At 39.9% G+C, this 19,372-nt stretch overlaps 1 protein-coding gene and 1 long non-coding RNA gene across 7 annotated transcripts in view; one reads left to right on the top strand and one right to left on the bottom strand.

Moving 5' to 3' along the window:
* The window catches only part of POPDC3 (popeye domain containing 3), a 25,835-nt gene extending 14,499 nt beyond the window's left edge, over positions 1-11,336 (top strand). For 3 of the 6 annotated variants that reach the window (XM_037894551.2, XM_037894550.2, XM_037894549.2), the window contains exons 2-4: positions 6,338-7,063; positions 8,537-8,645; positions 9,338-11,336. In XM_037894551.2, coding sequence (XP_037750479.1) covers positions 6,573-7,063; positions 8,537-8,645; positions 9,338-9,649 — 912 coding nt within the window. In that variant the 5' untranslated portion in view covers positions 6,338-6,572 and the 3' untranslated portion in view covers positions 9,650-11,336. Of the gene's footprint in view, positions 1-2,994; positions 3,796-5,871; positions 7,064-8,536; positions 8,646-9,337 lie in introns of those variants that run through there. The other 3 variants (XM_043542723.1, XM_043542724.1, XM_007067007.4) reach the window with 3 other exon arrangements.
* Positions 10,655-19,372, bottom strand: part of LOC119565769 — a 25,007-nt gene continuing 16,289 nt past the window's right edge. Inside the window, exons 2-3 of the long non-coding RNA XR_005224656.2 lie at positions 13,164-13,218; positions 10,655-10,791 (exon numbers count right to left, since the gene is read on the bottom strand). This is a non-coding gene — a long non-coding RNA (uncharacterized LOC119565769). The remainder of the gene's footprint in view (positions 10,792-13,163; positions 13,219-19,372) is intronic.

Genomic DNA, 19,372 nt, shown 5'->3' with positions numbered 1-19,372 from the left:
CCCGCCCCCACACACACACACACTCTCTCTCTCTCTCTCTCGCAGATCTTAGTACGCAGAGACGGGCAGACCTCCAAAACTTCTCATCGGTACTGCCTCACTATATTCCTCTCAACTCTTCTAGATTTCACCATTTTAGCAGACATGTCTTGGAATCCTACAGCTAATGTTCCTTTTCTTAGTAAATTAAAACGAATTAAAGCTCAGCAGCTAATAAATGTGCTATTGATCTATTCCATGCACCTCTATGAATTGTCATTTCAATGGTGGTACTTCTGAACTGCTGGATCCACTCAACACACCAGTAGCATTTCCTCTAAGTATTGACTTCAGTGGTTCCTGGAAAATCAGTTCCATTTGATGTCCCAAGAAATCTAGTATTTGCAATAGGTTTCTCTTTTTCCTAGTAAAACAGCAGTGGAACTGACATTTAAAGTTGGGTATTTTTCACTTTTAATTACACCACTGATGAATTTTGATTTTACACTTCCTACCAATGCTACACTCATTTTGGATAAGTATACTTTGTTTGAAAATCTGACACAGAAGCAAATATGTTTTTTAAATTCTGGTGATCTCACAGAGCTCAGATATTCAGTGGCTTTTCCTGGAAATAAATCAAAATGAGCAAAATGAATACTGGAAGTGTTAAACAGTATGATGTATATTATAACATGTAGGCTAAATTACAGTGGTTCTCAAAGCCGGTCCGCCGCTTGTTCAGGGAAAGCCCCTGGCGGTTGGGCCGGTTTGTTTACCTGCCGCGTCTGCAGGTTTGGCCGATTGCGGCTCCCACTGGCCGCGGTTCGCTGTTCCAGGCCAATGGGGACTGTGGGAAGCAGCAGCCAGCACATCCCTCAGCCCGCGCCGCTTCCCGCAGCCCCCATTGGCCTGGAATGGCAAACCGCGGCCAGTGGGAGCCGCAATTGGCCGAACCTGCAGGTGTGGCAGGTAGACAAACCGGCCCGGCCCGCCAGGGGCTTTCCCTGAACAAGCGGCGGACCGGCTTTGAGAACCACTAGAACTCTAATGCTTTGTTACATACTGTTCTCTTAGTAGTTGCTTTTGAGAAATTCTTTCTGTATTTTCATGCTTGTATTATAAGAGCAAGTTCCTTTGTACTTGGTGTACACAGAGGCACTCTTAAACTGTGTGGCTTTACTTATACTAGACAGGTTTTTTTGCATGTCAAAGCTGAAAAGTGTCATTTTACATGTGATGAAAAAGGAACACCCTGCACTATGCTTATGTTCCGTATTGACTCATTCGGGGCCAGATCCTTCAACCCTGAAGTCAGTAGATGCTTTGCCATTGACTTCAGGGAGTACAAAAGCGTGTGATCTAATTTGTGCCAATAACATTTCAAATATTAAGAAGCACTCCTTATCATGTTGGGAAAAGTTATTTGTAAGTTTAAAAAAAAAAAAAAAAAGTAAACAAAAAAGCTAGATCATGCCCTTCCTAGGAAGGGAAAATTTCTAATATATTTTGGGTATCTCCACAGGGTCACCCACTCAGTGAGGTGGAGATGGTAGCTAGCCATAGGTCCTACATTATACAAGTAGGCTGGGGATCCATGAGAAACTCTGTAGACTACCCCCTCCCCAACCATGCTTGAAGACTTTGCTTGTGACTGGAAGGCTCCACCATTTCTTACACCAGCAGTTCTTATGCTGCCACTGTTTCCCTTGCTATGGGCATGATCCAGAGTGCACTGAAGTGAATGAGAGTCTTTCCATTTATTTCAGTGGGCTTTGGATCAGGCTCCCTGGCTTCATATTCAGACCTTCTCCGCAGGTTGTTAATTCAGGCATGAACCAACATTTACCGCTGTGACATTATGTCAGAGTTGAATTCCCTACATCAGAGAATCATGCCATCTAGCGCAGAGGTTCTCAAGCTGTGCTCAGTGAACCACCAGTGGTCCGCAAGCTCCATTCAGGTGGTCCACGGATCGTTCCCTCTAAGGTGCACTCGCCTGGGCAGCCGCACACGAACGAATGAAGGGCCACCCGCCTAATTAGTGGAGCTGCGTAAGCATGGTTCCACTAATTAGGTGCCTGGATCCTGGAGAAGACGCACATGTAAGGTGAGGTGGTGGCCTTGGGGGGAATAGGAGGTAGGTGGGAGAGGGCAGTGGAGTGAGAAGAAGGGGTGGGGAAAATTTGGGACCTGCAGGGCTGCAGCGGCCAGAGAAAGAGGCGACCTTCACCAGCTCCAGGGCTGCAGCTGCCGGGGAGAGGACCCCCAACCCCCGGCTCCTTCCCAGCCTCAGCTCTGTGGCTGCCGTGGCAGGGGAGAGGCCCCCACTCCTTTCCGCCCATCTCAGTGGCTGCCGCGGCGCAGGAGACACCTCCCCCTTCCCAACCTCAGCTCGGGGGCTGCTGTGGTAAGGGAGAGATTCTCCTCCTTCGCAGCTCAGGAGCTGCCATGGCGGCGGGGAGAGGGCACATCCATTGCATTAGAAAGGTAAGACTACTGATATTAAAATAGGAGTTGTGTGCTTTTATTTGTAGAACAAAAAAAATTAAGTATATAGCTTTTATCCAAAGTGCTTTACAATAGTTAGCTAATGGTACAAACAGCATTTGGAAAGATCATTAAGTGGTCCACCGAGACCCTCAGCAATTTTCAAGTGGTCCGCGTGAAGAAAAGTTTGAGAACCACTGATCTAACGTGTTCTTTGGATCTACCCACTTGGCTGTCAACAGACATTCCCTCCTCCTCACGTTCCATTTCCAGCAGATCTGCCTCAACACATCTTGTTTACAGGGAGGCCTTCCCAACTAGTAGATCGTTTATTTTGGTATTTGTAGCCCTCATTTAAAAAGTTACTACTTGATATGTTTCAGAGTAACAGCCGTGTTAGTCTGTAGTCGCAAAAAGAAAAGGAGTACTTGTGGCACCTTAGAGTAGTCTCTAAGGTGCCACAAGTACTCCTTTTCTTTTTACTTGATATGTGAGATTTCATAGAATATCAGGGTTGGAAGGGACCCCAGAAGGTCATCTAGTCCAACCCCCGAATTTGATTTGATAGGGTTTGAATATTAGTCAAACTTTTCGTCAATACTCTGCTTTTTATGGAATAATAGTAGAAATAGTAGCACTATTTGTTGAGTGATACCAGATATTAGGACTTGCATTAGTCATACTATCTATTTTCGACTACATTTTATGAATCACATTTATTTATTAAATTACACTTATTAAATGTGCCCTTTCAGATGTCTCAGGACACAGAATGTACACTAGAACGTATTTCTGTTGGCCATATAGTAAAAGAAATTTTACATGTTTATGTATAATGTAAAGTTAGTAACATTTTAGGGGAGGTTTCATGGTGAAGCAACGTTTACATAGTGGTGTAATATTGGGCCATGTCTACATGGGAATATTCAAGAAAGTTAAGGCAAGTCTACTAAAGATGGTGTGAACATAAGTTAAAGCTTGTTTAACATCAATGTGGATGATTGGGTTTTATTTCCTTAAATATGAACACATCACTGTGGTGCTGTACTCTCTTTATTGGCTCCCCATCTAATACATTGTCGTGTTTAGGTCTTTGCCCTAATCTTCAAAGTCCCCCATTGGATTGGCCCTGTCTATTCGAGAGATTGCTTCTCACCTTGCAACCATGACTTCCCAGGGCAGCTATATTCAGTTGTAACAATGAAACTGCCAGTCAACAAAGGGAAGCTCATGAGAGCAGGAGACAACTTTCACAGGAGCTGGACCCAGCCTATGGAACCCATACCCTCAAAAGATAAGAGTGACCCCCAGATCTCACTGTTAAATGTAAAACTCATTTGTTTTTCTTAGCTTTCTCTCAATAAGTTCTCCTCTCTCATACTCTGCAAACAAAATTCCCCCAAAATACAAATTAATCAAGCTATTGCTCCAACAAACTGTTTTGTTTTGTTCTTATTTCTGTTTGTAAATGCTTGGGAGGATCACCAGTACTACAGTGATGGAAGGCCATAGATACATAGAACACGTTTGGAAATCTGAACTGAAATTCAGCCCAACTGATTTATCCTATTAAAATATTAACAAGAATATGTTGGTACTTACTCCTACTTTGGTGTTAATGAAACTTGTATTCCACTGCTATCATCCTTGCAATATTGAATTTTGCTCCTTAAATTTTCTTTTTGACTTTTTTGTTTATACATGGTCCATAGTTCAAAATATTAATAAACAGTGTTCTTGTATGTTAGCATATAATTATTAAGGCTCTTGACATAGCTATAAAATAACCCCCACAACACACAATCTCTCCTTAATTTGAATAAGGAATCAATCATGCCAAACTTGTCATTCCTTCAGTGCTGTAAAAGGACTGTTGCTGAATATCTGACAATTAGGGCTGTCGATTAATCGCAGCTAACTCACACGATTAACTCAAAAAAATTAATCGCGATTAATCGCCGTTTTAATTGCACGGTTAATAAATTTCAATTTGTATTCTATTGTTTAAATATTTTGGATGTTTTTCTACATTTTCATATATATTGTGTTGATTTCAAAGTATATATTTTTGGTTATAAATATTTGCACTGTAAAAATTATAAAGAAATAGTATTTTTCAATTCACCTTATACAAGTACTATAGTGCAATCTCTTTATCATGAAAGTTGAACTTAGAAATGTAGATTTTTTTTTTTTTTACATAACTGCACTCAAAAACAAAACAATGTGGGCTCTGAAATTTTACAAGTCCACTCAGTCCTACTTTTTGTTCAGCCAATTGCTAAGACAAACAAGTTTGTTTGTTTGCATTTACAGGAGATAATGCTGCCCTCTTCTTATTTACAATATCACCAGAAAATGAGAACAGGCATTTGCATGGTACTTTTGTAGCTGGCATTGCAAGGTATTTTTATGCCAGATATGCTAAATATTCGTATGTCCCTTCATGCTTCAGCCACCATTCCAAAGGACATGCTTCCATGCTGATGACACTCGTTAAAAAAAGATGTGTTAATTAAATTTGTGACTGAACTCCTTGGGGGAGTATTGTCTGTCCCCTGTTCTGTTTTACCCGCATTCTGCCATATAATTCATGTTATAACAGTCTCGGATGATGACCCAGCACATGTTGTTCATTTTAAGAACATTTTCACTGCAGATTTGGCAAAATGCAAAGAAGGTGCCAATGTGAGATTTTTAAAGATAGCTACAGCACTTGACCCAAGGTTTAAGAATATGAAGTGCCTTCCACAATCTGAGAGGGACAAGCTGTGGAGCATTCTTTCAGAAGTCTTAAAAGAGCAGCACTTGGATGAGGAAACTACAGAACCCAAACCACCAAAAAAGAAAATCAACCTTCTGCTGGTGGCATCTGACTCAGATAATGAAAATGAACGTGCGTCAGTCCTCGCTGCTTTGGATTGTTATTGAGCACAACCAGTCATCCGCATGGACACATGTCCCCTGGAATGGTGGTTGAAGCATGAAGGGACATATGAATCTTTAGCGCATCTGGCACATAATTATCTTGCAACGCTGGCTACAACAGTGCCATGCGAATGCCTGTTCTCACTTCCAGGTGACGTTGTAAACAAGAAGTGGGCAGCATGATCTCCTGCAAATGTAAACAAACTTGTTTGTCTGAGCGATTGGCTGAACAAGAAGTAGGACTGAGTGGACATGTAGGCTCTGAAGTTTTACATTGTTTTATTTTTTTATTGCAGCTTTTTCGGTACATAATTCTACATTTGTAAGTTCAACTTTCATGATAAAGAGATTGCACTACAGTACTTGTATTAGGTTAATTGAAAAATACTATTTCTTTTGTTTTTTACAGTGTAAATAACTAATAAAAAATAAAGTGAACATTGTACACTTTGTATTCTGTGTTGTAACTGAAATCAATATATTTGAAAATGTAGAAAATATCCAAAAATATTTAAATAAATGGTATTCTATTATTGTTTAACAGTGTGATTAATCACCATAACTTTTTTAATCGCTTGACAGACCTACTGACAATATGTTGTTAAGAAAGATATCTAAGACAAGGAAAGTTGTGGTTTGTTTTTGTTTTTTGTTTTTTTGCTAGAAATGAGGTGTGCAAATTTTTAACAGTGAGAGTAATTAACCATTAGAATAACTTACCTAGGGTGGATTTCCCCCTTCACCTTACTTCTTTAAGCCAGAAGTTATGATGAGCTTGAGGCTGGAGCCACTTGGTGAAATTCTGTGACTTGTATTATGCAAGAGGTCAGACTAGATGAACATAGTGCCCATTTCTGGCATTAAAATCTGTGAAATCTTATCTGAGCTAATTTATGCAAATGTTTGTATAAATGCTCCTCTCTTTTCTTCACTTGGCCAGATCCGATCACGTTATGGATCCAACCAAATCGGAAGGATACATGAGTTGGTGAGAAAGAACATGGACTTCTGAGAACACTAACTTCCTAGATGCTTAAAATAGAAGAGCCTAGGATTATGGTGATCAGTTACCAGTGGCTACAAAGATGGAAGAGCAATGGACCCCTCTACCTGTACCTATATAAAGTTTTAGAAAGCAGAGAGAACTTAAACTGAACCAAATAATTATTTCAGCCATGGGAGATAATGAAAGTTTTTGGGAGAGCTTGATATATGCACATCCTACCTGTGTAGCCTGGAAGCAAGAGGCAGAGGGATCTATCTACCATCTAGCTAGTATTTTATTTGTTGTTGGCTTCATGGGAGGAAGTGGATTCTTTGGGCTAATGTATGTCTTCAGTTTGCTTGGATTGGGTTTTCTCTGCTCTTCTGTATGGGCTTGGCTGGATGTATGTGCTGCTGATATATTCTCCTGGAATTTTGTCCTGTTTGTGATATGCTTCATACAATTTATTTATGTAACCTACCAAGTTCGGAGTGTTTCCTTTGAAAAAGAATTCCAGGAACTCTACAGTTCTCTTTTTCAGCCTCTGGGAATCTCCTTGACTGTTTTTAGGAAGATTGTCTTGTGCTGTGATGCAGAAGTGGTTACTTTGGAGAAGGAGCATTGTTATGCTATGCAAGGCAAAACACCTATTGATAAACTCTCTATGCTTGTGTCTGGAAGGTTTGTATCAGTTTGTTCTTATCTATTTACAGGGTGGGTTTTTCTTCATCCTTCCAAATATAAAAGTAAACAGTAATTCCTTATTTGTATATTGTTTGCTCACAATTAATTCAAGTACCAGAGATTAAATAGGTTGACAGTTTAAAAACTGTAAACATGTCCAGGAAGTCTCCAGCATGAGAACACTTTGAGCCCAAAAGCCTAACAGCTTAAAGAACAAGGAGACTAATATTTTTTCAGACCATTGTATTATACCACTTCCATTTTTCCTTAAGTAATTCAAATAAAGGGAGCATGAGTGCATTAATCAATGTGTACACTGTATTTGTTTTGTTTTAATAACATAAGAATATTTTAGAAGTGTTATCTATTAGTATAACCTGACTAATGAATCCAATGAAGTGAGCTGTAGCTCACGAAAGCTTATGCTCAAATAAATTGGTTAGTCTCTAAGGTGCCACAAGTCCTCCTTTTCATTTTTCTGACTAATATGGGAAACAAAATTGTTCTACACCGTATAGCAGTGAATGCTGTGTTTGTTTTAATAGCGTATCACTACATTATAGCCTAGATTGTACCTGGCTGCTTCATGGGTGTCCAAGGAGTGGAAAAAGGCATAAGAAACAAACAGCCTCCCTCCACGACAGCTGGGCACAACCACAGTCCCTGCTAGTGTCTGCATGAGTGCTAGCTATGCTGCAGGGGTAGTGTACATCCCTCCACATTGGCCAAACATGCAGGGAAGTGCATGCTACACTCCTTCCTGGGGTACGACAAAAGACTTGCACTCCCATGCCCATGGGAGATGAGAGCATTAAGCCCCATCCTGAGTAGCCCTCAGAGAGGCATACAAGGTCCAGTTGAGTCCGAGATAATTTTTTAACTCATGAAAATCTTGGTCTGTGGAGGACTAGGCCATTCATACAGAGACCCAGTGTCTCCATGCTATTCCCCTGGCCTCAATCACAGCTTCTGAAACAGCATTATCTTGCATGGGAAAACCATATATGTTACATGAGGGATGTCACCCCAGAGGGCTACCATGCCTCCCTCTCACCTCAGCCCTCTAAGATGCAGAGCCACAAAATAACAAAGGGGGTTCCATAGGTTTTAGAAGAAGGTGAATCATGCTTTTTCACCATTTCTATGTATATCCGCCATATCAGGTCACCATATGCCTAACATTCAGCCCTTCCACATGCCAGTCACCTTTAGAATGATCTTGCCTTGAGTAAGGACTATAGGATTTGAAGCTTAGTTGCTTGCTTGCTGTTTTGTGTGTGCTTGTTCCAACTGCATATAAAAACTTAAAGAAAACAGTATGAACAAATCAGCATAGACCTCACTGACCTCAACTCCCTATACTGAGTATTAAAGTACCTCACATCTAGCTACTGTTTAATATGAGAAGTAACTTACTATTCTGTCTACTTTTATGAGTGCAATATTGACATATCCACTGTATTTTGGTAGGATCAGAGTGACAGTTGATGGAGAGTTTCTGCATTATATTTTTCCCTTTCAATTTCTGGATTCTCCTGAATGGGATTCCCTTAGACCCACAGAAGAGGGTATTTTCCAGGTAAAACATGAGGTGTTTTTGTGTACTTCTTTAAACTGTTGCATAGTTAATCACTTTAGAAATTAATGTACCGTATTATTTTTGTTACTGAAAATGCCAGACTTGAGTCTATAGGGGAGGGAGGTCTGGTTACTCAGTTGATTGCTGATGTCTGTATTCTGTTGGTATCTCCTTTCTATTTAGTTTTATATTGTTGCTGCAAAATCTGATTGCTTAGAAAAAATGATCGTGTTTGGCATTTCAGAATTAGACTGCCTTTGTATTCTGTAATGGTATTTTTACGTTTCGTCTGGGCTGACAGCTAGAGAACTTCCGGATCCAAGGAAACTAGAAATTCTTGGTTTCTTCCCCACCTGTCCTTTATCTGCAATGAGTCTTGGGTCATATTCTCAGCTGGCTTAAACTGACATAGCTCAGTTAACTTCAACTGTTGTAGATACAGAGCAGAAAGACTAAGGCACCTGCACAGGCAGCAATCCAAGAAGCGCTAGTGGCACTTTCAGAGGACTATTCGTAGGATTTCTGTGGCCAACTGTCATAAAAGCCTGATTCTGCAGTTTTTACTTGTGCAGCTTTCTCATTGAAGCCATAGGAGTTTCTTCTGAGTAAGAAGAACAGGCCTGAGCCCTTCATACAATTGTATAGTCAACATCAGCACACCAGAATTTAGCTATTTTTAATCTCATTTTCAGGTAACTCTTACAGCAGAGACAGACTGTCGATATGTGGCTTGGAGGAGAAAGAAACTGTATTTGCTGTTTGCTAAACACCGTTTCATCTCACGTCTGTTTTCAATTTTAATTGGGAATGACATTGCTGATAAACTATATGCCTTGAATGACAGAGTGCACGTAGGAAAAGGACTTCGATACGACATCCGGTTACCAAACTTCTACCAAGTGGCAGTACCAGGGACACCCAAAGTGCAACCTGCAGAACAACTTGTGAGCAATTCAAGACAAAAGTTCACTAACTTTGGAAACTGTGACTCTTCTAAAAAATAATACACACAAAAAATGCTAAATTAAATAGGGAAATACAAGTTGTTAACAGGAAAATCAAGCTGAACAATACCTAGTAAAGCCAAACTTGATTGAAAGTGCCATTTACTTTAGTTAAAATAACTTGCATCCCTTTTCTCCCTGCTGAGCCAGCTGGTTGGCTTGTACATTTTGACTAATTATGCATTATGATTAATTTCTTTTGTTGATCTTATTACTTTTACGGGGGGGAATGAATCATGAGGGGATGAAGCTTTATTGTAATTGTGGTGCCTTCTGTGGGTTTTTTTTTTTTTTAAGATATTTGCATAGCGCTCTTGATCATATTTATTCCAACTTACTTGTCATAATGAATTATGGAATCCAACAAGCAAGTTATCTTATCTTATTTTGAGTTGCTTGTTACATTCATAATTACAATATCTGAACCTGGTCTTTTTTTAAAACCATCAGAATCTTAGAGAAGATTACTTTAAAAACATTTTTTAACTCAGATTGTCTTGTTTTCTTTTTTTAAAAAGGGAAGTGACAGAATGAATTTTTTCCATTCAGTCCATGAACAGTTGATTTCTCTGAGGCTATAGGAAAGAAGCATTACAAAAAACACTAATGTAATTGCCGACGTGAAAAAAAAGTAAAGCAATCAATGTAATTGCGGCAAAGTATATAACAGGAAAAAGATTGTGTAGTGCTTTTAATAGAATGTGATGCTATAGTAACTAGACTTAAAAGGTGTAAGTGCCAATCATAATGTAAAATAAATACTGTACAACAATCCATCACTAACACATTAGAGTCCGAATTTTACAGCAACCCTTTCAGCCAGGTTTGTCATAAAGTGACACAAATCAGTAAATACATGGGGCTACCAACATAAAACAGCAAACTGTTCTTAGTAGTGAAGTACCCCTATTCAGCTTGCAAAGTCACTTTTCTGTGCCTATAAACTTTTTAATTTAAAATACATCTTCTCCCTAGTATGTGTGGGTGTCTTTAATAGTTTATGAGGATTCAAGATCAACATTTGGTTGGGGAAAGCTAGTTTTATACCTTTTCCAATTGATCTTGAGGTCATTGTGCCTTTGGGGAAGAGGTGTTTGAATGTCTTTCCTAACTTACTTCCTTGCTCTATGCTTGATGCATGCCTGTAATCAAAAAGGGAAAACCATTACTATTTTATGAGACAATATTAATGCTTGATACATATCAAGGTAGATTGCCTTTTTAATATTTAAAATTTAAAAAATTGCTCTAGGGCTTGGGAGGAAAAGTTAGTGCCTGCCTTTTTGCTTTTTTCTTTTCTTTTTTTTTAAACTAGATCTTATGAGTCATTGGTGGAGGTTTAAAGCAGTTGCCACAGTGTCTACCTTTGAAGGTAATCTTACTGTGTAAGAGAGAAACTCTTTCAAAAACACATTCATCCTGGAGCCTGAGTCAGTGGTTTTCAGTAAGAGTGGCTTTACAGAACAAACCAAATAAATCCATGTATTTTAAACAAAGTTATTGCAAGTGATGAAAAAATGTATATATTGTACATCACTCAATACAAATAAAAGTAGCATTGTACAATGCAAGAACACATTCTGCTTTTAGCTTTTGTCCATTTTCTAGTGAGATAGATGTGTAGTGGTGCCATGTGATATTGCAGAACTACTCGTGTATAATGGGGTAATCCCAAATTCATGCTAATGAAAACCTCTTTATTGTGTATTCCCTATGTTATACCACATGATGTCACAATGTCCATAAAATTACTTTGTTTCTGTAACCCTGTGGCAATACCTGCTGCCATTTAATTAACTGAAAGATGCTGAGTCCCTAAATTAATTTTGGAGCTGAGGATGTACAGCATTTTGCAGGAAGTGGCTTGCACCTCATATAATTGGGTTCTCTTATTGCTCTGTTGACTTCTCACTTGTGTTCTGCCAACTCATCCATCTCAGCCACAACTATCAAATATCTCACTCTTCAGATAAACTTTCAACATCTTTTTTTTTTTTTTTTTTAAAGTACCCCAAAATTATTTTTTCCTCACCAAATCTGATGTAGATAAAAACCCAGGATTGAATATGTCCGTTGCTATATAATTTGTTTTGGACCAATAAGAGATTTTACAATATTTTATGACGCCCTAGGACTAGAAATGCCATTATAAAGCTAGTATTCTAGCTTTGACAGATATTGACAAAGCACTGATTTATTGTTCTGTTAGACCTTAAAATCAAGACATCCTGACTTTTTCTTTTAAAAAAAAAAAAAAAAAAGCTAATTTTAAATAGAGGTTTTACAAAACTTACTAGTACTGATTTCCCTTGCTTGTACTATCAGATATATGGAGTAAAATTCTGGTCTGCTTTGAAATCAATGACAAAACTCCCATTTAAAATTCTATGACCATGAAATTGACCTTGAATTTGGTAGGGTCCTAATTATCAGTGTGAGTATGTACAGTGAGACAGATATAGACTTTTGGCCTGATTCTAGTCTCACCCCACTGTGTAAATCAGGAATAATGTCATTAATCAATGAGGTCTTACTGGTTTAAGTGACAGGGTAATGTCACTTAAAGTCAATGCTGCTCTTTGAAGCACAGAGGTCCATATTGTGAATCCCTTGCTTGGACTGTAGTGACTCTGCTTGAGTAGCACCTCGCTCTTTGAATAGCTGCATTGTCTTGAGCGTGGCTATTGACGGAGTTGGGTACTGTTATAAGTAAATGTGGCAGAATCTGGCACAATGTGACTGTTTTATAAAGCAGCTGTTTGCCCTTTCATCTGTGCATCAGTCTGTCAACTGATTAGTGCTTCTAGCATTTTTGAACATGTCAGGCAGGAATCCCCCTTCTAAGTTGCAAATTTCATGCCACAGACCAGAAAGATAACTGTGCCCCAGGAAGAATTCAGGTCAAAGAGAGAAGATGATGTTTGCACCACCAGCATTCTCAGGAGTTCCCCTAGGGAATGGTTCATTTTAATTTGGGGTTCTGACTCCATATGAGGCTCACTGGCAGCATCTGCCTACAGGACACTCCAAATCAATGTATCCTCTTCATACCATTGCTGTGAGCCCTCCACAACTAGTGCTGCCCACTTTTGAGGCGTGGCTGGCTGGCTGGCTACAGTCCTTTGACAGAATAACACACAGCCGAATCAAGCCTGTAAAGCTAGGGGCCGGACTGCCACTCATTTGTAAAGTAGCTCTTACATTGCAAGCAGTCCCATTGAAATCCAAATAATGTGAGTATGGGTGACAGAATTTAGCCTTGTGTAAAACGCAAGGGTTATATTCTACTCCACTGCCTGGGGTGACAACCAGGGAGAACATAGCTCTATTTATTATAATACATGGTGCAACTTCTAATCAAGAATTATTTGCCTTGGACCAAAACAGAAACTGTGGCTCAATCTGATCAAAGACGACTTGATCATGGAGTAGATTATGGTACATAACACACAAGATTCAGCCTGTTTTGAAGAAAAATGGGAAACGAGCATGAATAATAATGTTATAGACTTACCACTCAGCTGAAGCTATGTAATCTTGCAATGATGAAATGATGTTGATACCACTTTCTAGAAAAAAGTTTGATAATATGAAATTGTGACACAATGCATTGCCTACCGTTATATTCTCAACCTACAAGAAAAATTACAATAAAGTATTTTGCCACTGATGTGAACTGGTCTTGCAAGACCATCTGTTATTAAAAACCGATTCTGAATTATTTAGGTACATAACGTGAAGGAAAAAAAACTACACTGAACTCAGGGGTGTAAAAATAGATTAAATTACTCTACTTTCTTTATACTGCTGTAATAGTTGAATTTATATTAAAGTGGGAGTATTTCTGAAATACTCTGAGGTAGCTGAATAGACACACTGTCAAACCAATTCCTCAGCCTACCTTTTGAAAGTGTTTATTTTGATTATATTAATATGCATGAAAAATATAAAAGTACCATAATGGATTCATGATTCCAGAGGGAGTGCATCAATTTTTCATCCGCATAATTCATACTAACTTGTTTCTTCTTGTAGAGTTTTGTGTGTGTCTGCAGTTTCTGCTTAATTTTCTGTCTAGTGTAGATGCAGTAAAAGCTGTAATGGGCCTTGCATGTTTCGGACAGATTGTTATAGTACACCATTCACAGAACCTGACCTTGTAAACACTGATGTTTGAATTCTGTGGTATTAGTAATCCCACACAAAGGTGCTCAAGAAGACAAGTGCTATACATAACCCACTTTGTTATTTTAACTTTCAAAGTCTTCACCTCTGTTCTATGCATGCCCACATCCCAATGTGAATCAAAGGAATTAATGAAACTTAACATGCAAATTAGCAATTTAGCCTGGTAACTTAACATGTAAATAAAGCCACATCATCCTGGTGAATCAAAGAGTGTAGGTGGAGCTTCATAAATACAAATGTGTAGGAGAAAATCAGTACAAGTGAGGCATGTGACCTACCCGGCTGCTCTGGAAGGCTTAAGCAGCAGCTGTGACTTCAGTGGGACTAATTGTGTGAGTAAGGATTTACAGGATCGTGCTTAAGGTCAAAAAACTGCTGTCAGATTTACCTACAAAGGCAGCATACAAACATCACCCATGGGGAAGGTAAGAAGCTTCCAAGAGCTTGAGGAAGATGTTCCAGTAATTAAAGCGCTAGCTAGGGTTCTGGGAGACCTATTTTAAATCCCTGTTCCATCATTGACTTTGTATGACCTTGAATAAGTCACTCAGCCTAAATTCCTCATCCATGAAATGGGAATGATAGCACTTCCTTACCTCACAGTGGTTTTGTGAGTCAGTACGTTAAAGATTGTGATGTGCTCAGAAGCTAATGATAGGTGCCATATAAGCACCATAAGAAGTTGTGATAAAATAATAGAGAGTGAATAATGTTTGCTCCTCTCAGTGCTGGCACTCAGTTCTAGCCCTGGAAGATCTTCAAATACCTAACTTCAAAGTCATGAGACTTATACACAAAAAACTGTTTTTAATAACTTTTAGATATTTGCACAATTATTTTTTCTTTCCCTGTACAATGTGGGCTCCTGGTAGCGGAAATCTTGTTGAATTGAGATTCAGCCATTGGGGGCTCAACTCCCAGTGTAACTGCACTAATACAAACCCCAAGTATACTTAAAAAAAGCTGCAATTTGCATTAGTTGAGTTTACTGCTGCCTGAAATCCTGGCTTTCCTTGTCTACAGTTGGGACTTGCACTGGTGCAGCTAACACCAGTTGCTGGCTACCAATGGCTGAAAATGCCAAGTATAGACAAATCATAATGATCATAATTGTACAGGTAGAAGAATACAAAAGAAAACCTCAGTGTAAAATATTTAAATTTCTCTAAAGCATTCTTAAAATAGTTTTTTTTCCATAGTACATATGGCATATATGTAATAAGATGGTATGACGTTTCATTAACATTTATTTGTAATAACTTGCATTACTTGTCAAGTTATTGAGTTGTGCAACCATTACCAATTGCTGCTCATAAAACCTTTATACCACACCATGTCTGTTTGTGTGTGTGTGTGTGTGTGTGTGTACATACGCACGCACATTTCATACAGTGTAGAGGATGGACTGTGCTCTGGAAATAGCTCTGGGAGTGTGGTGAATGAAGATGTTGTTTGTATGACTTTGTAGTGGAGCAGCTGCCCCACTCCTGCAGAATAGAGGATAAAAGCAGCCCTGGAGAGGGCTGCAGCAGGGAAGAGGAGTGAAAACAGCTGGGGGAGGCTGATTGTGTAGCTGACCACAGCTGTGGCCAGCTCAATCAGGGCCCAGTGAGCCCTTATAAGAGGGCTGTGGGCCAGACACAAAAGAGTCTCGCTCTAGCCCTGGAGTGGGAAGGGCTAGCTGTCTGGGAGCAAGGCACCTAGAGCTGGGCAGAGGCAGCTGGGGAGCTCCAGCCTGGTGAACCCCCAAGCTGCAGGCCTTGGTAAAGGCCCAGAAAGGACTGGGACTGGGACTGCAGAGGTGCAGCCTGGGAATAGGCAGAGGCAGCTGGTCCTAACCCCTTGCCAATGATGAGTGGCCATTACACTGCAGTCTTCCCCAGTGAGTGGGGCCTACCTGATGACTGGCAGTAGCCACTAAGGCAAGGTGGGTTTAGAGGGTTGGGGGTTCCCCTGGGAGCGGAGACCAGAGCAAGGGGGTATTGCTGGGGCAGAACCCTGAGGTAAAGGGCACAGAGGTCCAGGAAGGACATGGGACCCAGTGGCAGGCAAGACACTGGCCTGCAGAGGGTGCTCCATATGCTGGAGAGCTAATTCCCTGGACGACCAGCAGGAGGCACCACACTGGTGAGTCATTGCTTCGCTACAGACCCGTTTCATTTCTTGCAGAAGCTGGAAGGTTTGTAGTGAAGGAAGCAAAATATGGTCCTGTGTCTAAAGATGTTGAACGCCAGCTCTGAAATGAGGGTAATAATACCATCTAATCTCAAAGGAGTGTTTTGAAAATTGAATAATATGTGAAGCAGTGAGGCCCAGATCCTCAGAGGTATTTAGGCATCAAACTCACATTGAAATCAATGGGAGTTAGGTGCCTAAATACCTTTGAGGCTCTAGGTCAAAGAAACTATGGTGAGAGCACCATAAAAACAATTACGAAGAAATTACTTAGGGCAGCATTGAAATGGTGTGTGGTGCATAAGGCATGGAACCACATACTAAATGTGAGGGATAAAAAGAAATGTTGAATCACTACCTATTCACTCAGTGAGGCAGGGGTCCTTTGGAAAAATAGCAGGTGATAATGTAATTAAAAATTGTATCATAATTAAGGTTAAGAGTTTGTCAGTTATTTTTAGTTAGTCACATACAGATCACAGGCAATAAACAAATTCACAGATGCCTGCAACCTGTCTGACTTTTTTTTTTTTTTTTTTTACTAAAAAATAACAGGGGAAGGGTTGAGGGGGGAGGCAGGAATGACTGTTGGAACCCCATGTGGGGGAACTGACAGCCTGAGCCCCACCACCATGGTGAGGCATAGCCCTGACCCCCAGCTGTGGGAGGGAGGTGCAGAGCCCTAGGCGAGGGCAGCCCAGGCCACAGCCACTGGCTGTGGGAGATATACAGCCATGGGGGGCAGGCACAGCCGCAGCTGGGGAGGGCGCAGGATGCACAACCCTGGCTCTGGTCCCAGCTGCTGACAGCTGAAGCCAAAGAAGTCACAAAGGTCCAGTAAAGTCATGGAATCTGTGATCTCCATGACTAAATATTATCCTTAATCATAATGCATATTATTCCTGTGGGAATTCTCCACCACTGCACATGCACAGAATTCATGGGTCCTGCAGATTTTTTTTCCGCCGCAGAAAATACATTCTGTCGGACAGGCGCTGCAGTTCTGCCTCTCTCCCACAATACAGCAGCCAGCTCACTGCTCACTAGCTCTTGCAGTCAGCAGCCAAGAAGGAGAGAGCAGAGGCTCATTCCTCACAGCACCCTGCTTGCAGGGCCAGGTGAGGAGGCATGGGATATATGAGGGGGAGGGGGCAGACAGACCAGGCCACATGGAGCTGCTAGGCATCATATAGACTGGGGTCCAGAAGGGCTAGCGGGCAGGATAGTCTGGACCAGGTGGTCAATGGGAGTGGGGTTGCAGGGACACATGGACATAGGGGAGAAGGTACGGGGACAGGGGAGATGTACCTGACTGATTGGGAAAGGCTAGGGGTCAGTCAGGGTCTGTATGGAAGAGGCTCCCCAACTTCCTAACAATCCCTCCTCCCCCTCACAAAAAAAACCGTTCCATACTTCTCCCACCCACATCCAACAACCCTCCAGGTTCACTTTCAGGCTCCTTCCCAGCAATTACTTTCCTCTATCTCAGCTCCTCCATTACCCCTGACTCCCTCAAACCTTTGCACTGCTTCTGAGGGGTGAGGGAAATATGGTTCGGTATTGCAGTTTAAATGAATTATTACTCAAAGTTCTGTATTAATATGTCTAGTAAGGAATCTATTTGTCCAAAAACATTTCCTGAATCTTTTTTGTTGTCTATATTGTTACAGAAATACTTGCTGAGAGGTATTTTGAAATAAATTACCAAAATAATTAAAATGGGAGTGATTTATATAGTGTTTTGACAAATAAAATATGCAAAATTTTAAAATATAGTGTGCAAAATTTTTCATTTTTTTTGGCAGAGAATTTTTAAATTTTTGGTGCAGAATTCCCCTCAGGAATAGCATATGCAGAAGGAGGCTGAAATAAGGTTGCAGAGGCAACTTTAATTCCTAACTTCTGAGAATTTATTTAACTCTGCAACTTTGATGTTCCTTTAGTTTTTATTTATTGTAACTATATATAATTTTGATGTAACTTTGTATTTTGCTAAGAGATTTAGCTGATAAACATCTTTTATATCTTTTAAAATATATATCAAACTTCATAACTCTTATTTTAATTTCTAGAAATCTCATCCTATGTTTTTAAGCAGAACTCCCGCAGTGAAATCAGTGCTTAAAAATCAATACCAGGATACAGCCCTTACTGTTTTGGGTTTGTGGGGTCTTTTTTTTTTCTGAATCTCCATTTTCTGGTTCCAATTCAGTTATAGTTTTTCAATACAATTAAAGTCCATTTGGCATATATAAAACAATTTGGAGATTCATTATAAATGGTAAGAACATAGCAGTATGTAAATACTGAGGACCTGAAGTCAGATGTGGAATATAAAATATTATACTGATCTATGATTTTACTAGCCAGTGTACTTTGTTCTTCACCATAGTTATCTGAATAGGTATTTTAGGTCAGAACAGCATTGTATACACAATGCTTTATGCATTTATTGAAAATAGCATTTGGTGCAAAAACAATAGACATACTGCAAGTGTGTGTGTACACTGCAGTGTCTACTTTTAAGGGCTCAGTTTAATAGGTTTACTTTACAGAGCAAAGAGCTATAATAAATGTTGTTCATTAGACTGGTCTTTAGCTGTATTCAGTGAAATTTGGGGAAAAATTTTAAATGATTCTTCCTTTGTCTAGTATTTTGAAAGATCATTCAAAATTGCTGCAGGAATACTTTATCCTGACTCTTCTGGCAAGGATTAAAGTAGTCCAGAATATATATTGGCATGCATTCTGCTATAGTGAGTTTAAATAAAGAGCGTACATGAGATCAGCGTTGGGCTCAAAATATTTCTGATTCTATAGTCCTGCACTGTGTGTTTTGAATGCAAAATCAGACTCTTAATGTCAATTGTTTTATCTTTTTAAGTGATCACACACTACATTACTTTAGAATTAGAAGTTAATCCAGCCAAGGAACAGAATAGTTACGTTAGGGTCCCCTTAGCCCAAGTTAATGCTGAAGGCAAACGGTATCTTGAAGTCTCTTGCTCTGAACAAACACATGAAATACTCACACTTGGTCTCCAGGCTCCATAGATTCTTTCCAGTGTGCTGGGAGAGGATCGTGCACAGTCACAGGTTGGCTAGATGCTTGCTCTTGACCCTCACTTCCCAGAATGTATCTGATTATTACCCTTCCCTGGTATTTCTTGTCTTTTCCCATCTCTATTACTCTTCTCTCTCCTCTGTCCCTGACTCCAGGGAGTAGAAAAGGATGACTGGAAAATGCCCTTTTACTACCTTTCTTCTCATCTGGCCTTGTCCCCATATACTACTCCTCAGATCTCATAATATTTTTACCCTTAACTCCGATCTTCTTTTATTGTCCTTTCGTTAAATGAT

This window comes from Chelonia mydas, chromosome 3 (assembly GCF_015237465.2).
Source record: "Chelonia mydas isolate rCheMyd1 chromosome 3, rCheMyd1.pri.v2, whole genome shotgun sequence".
In the NCBI taxonomy this organism is placed as follows: domain Eukaryota; kingdom Metazoa; phylum Chordata; order Testudines; family Cheloniidae; genus Chelonia; species Chelonia mydas.
This window is presented reverse-complemented; position numbering and strand designations above follow the sequence as displayed.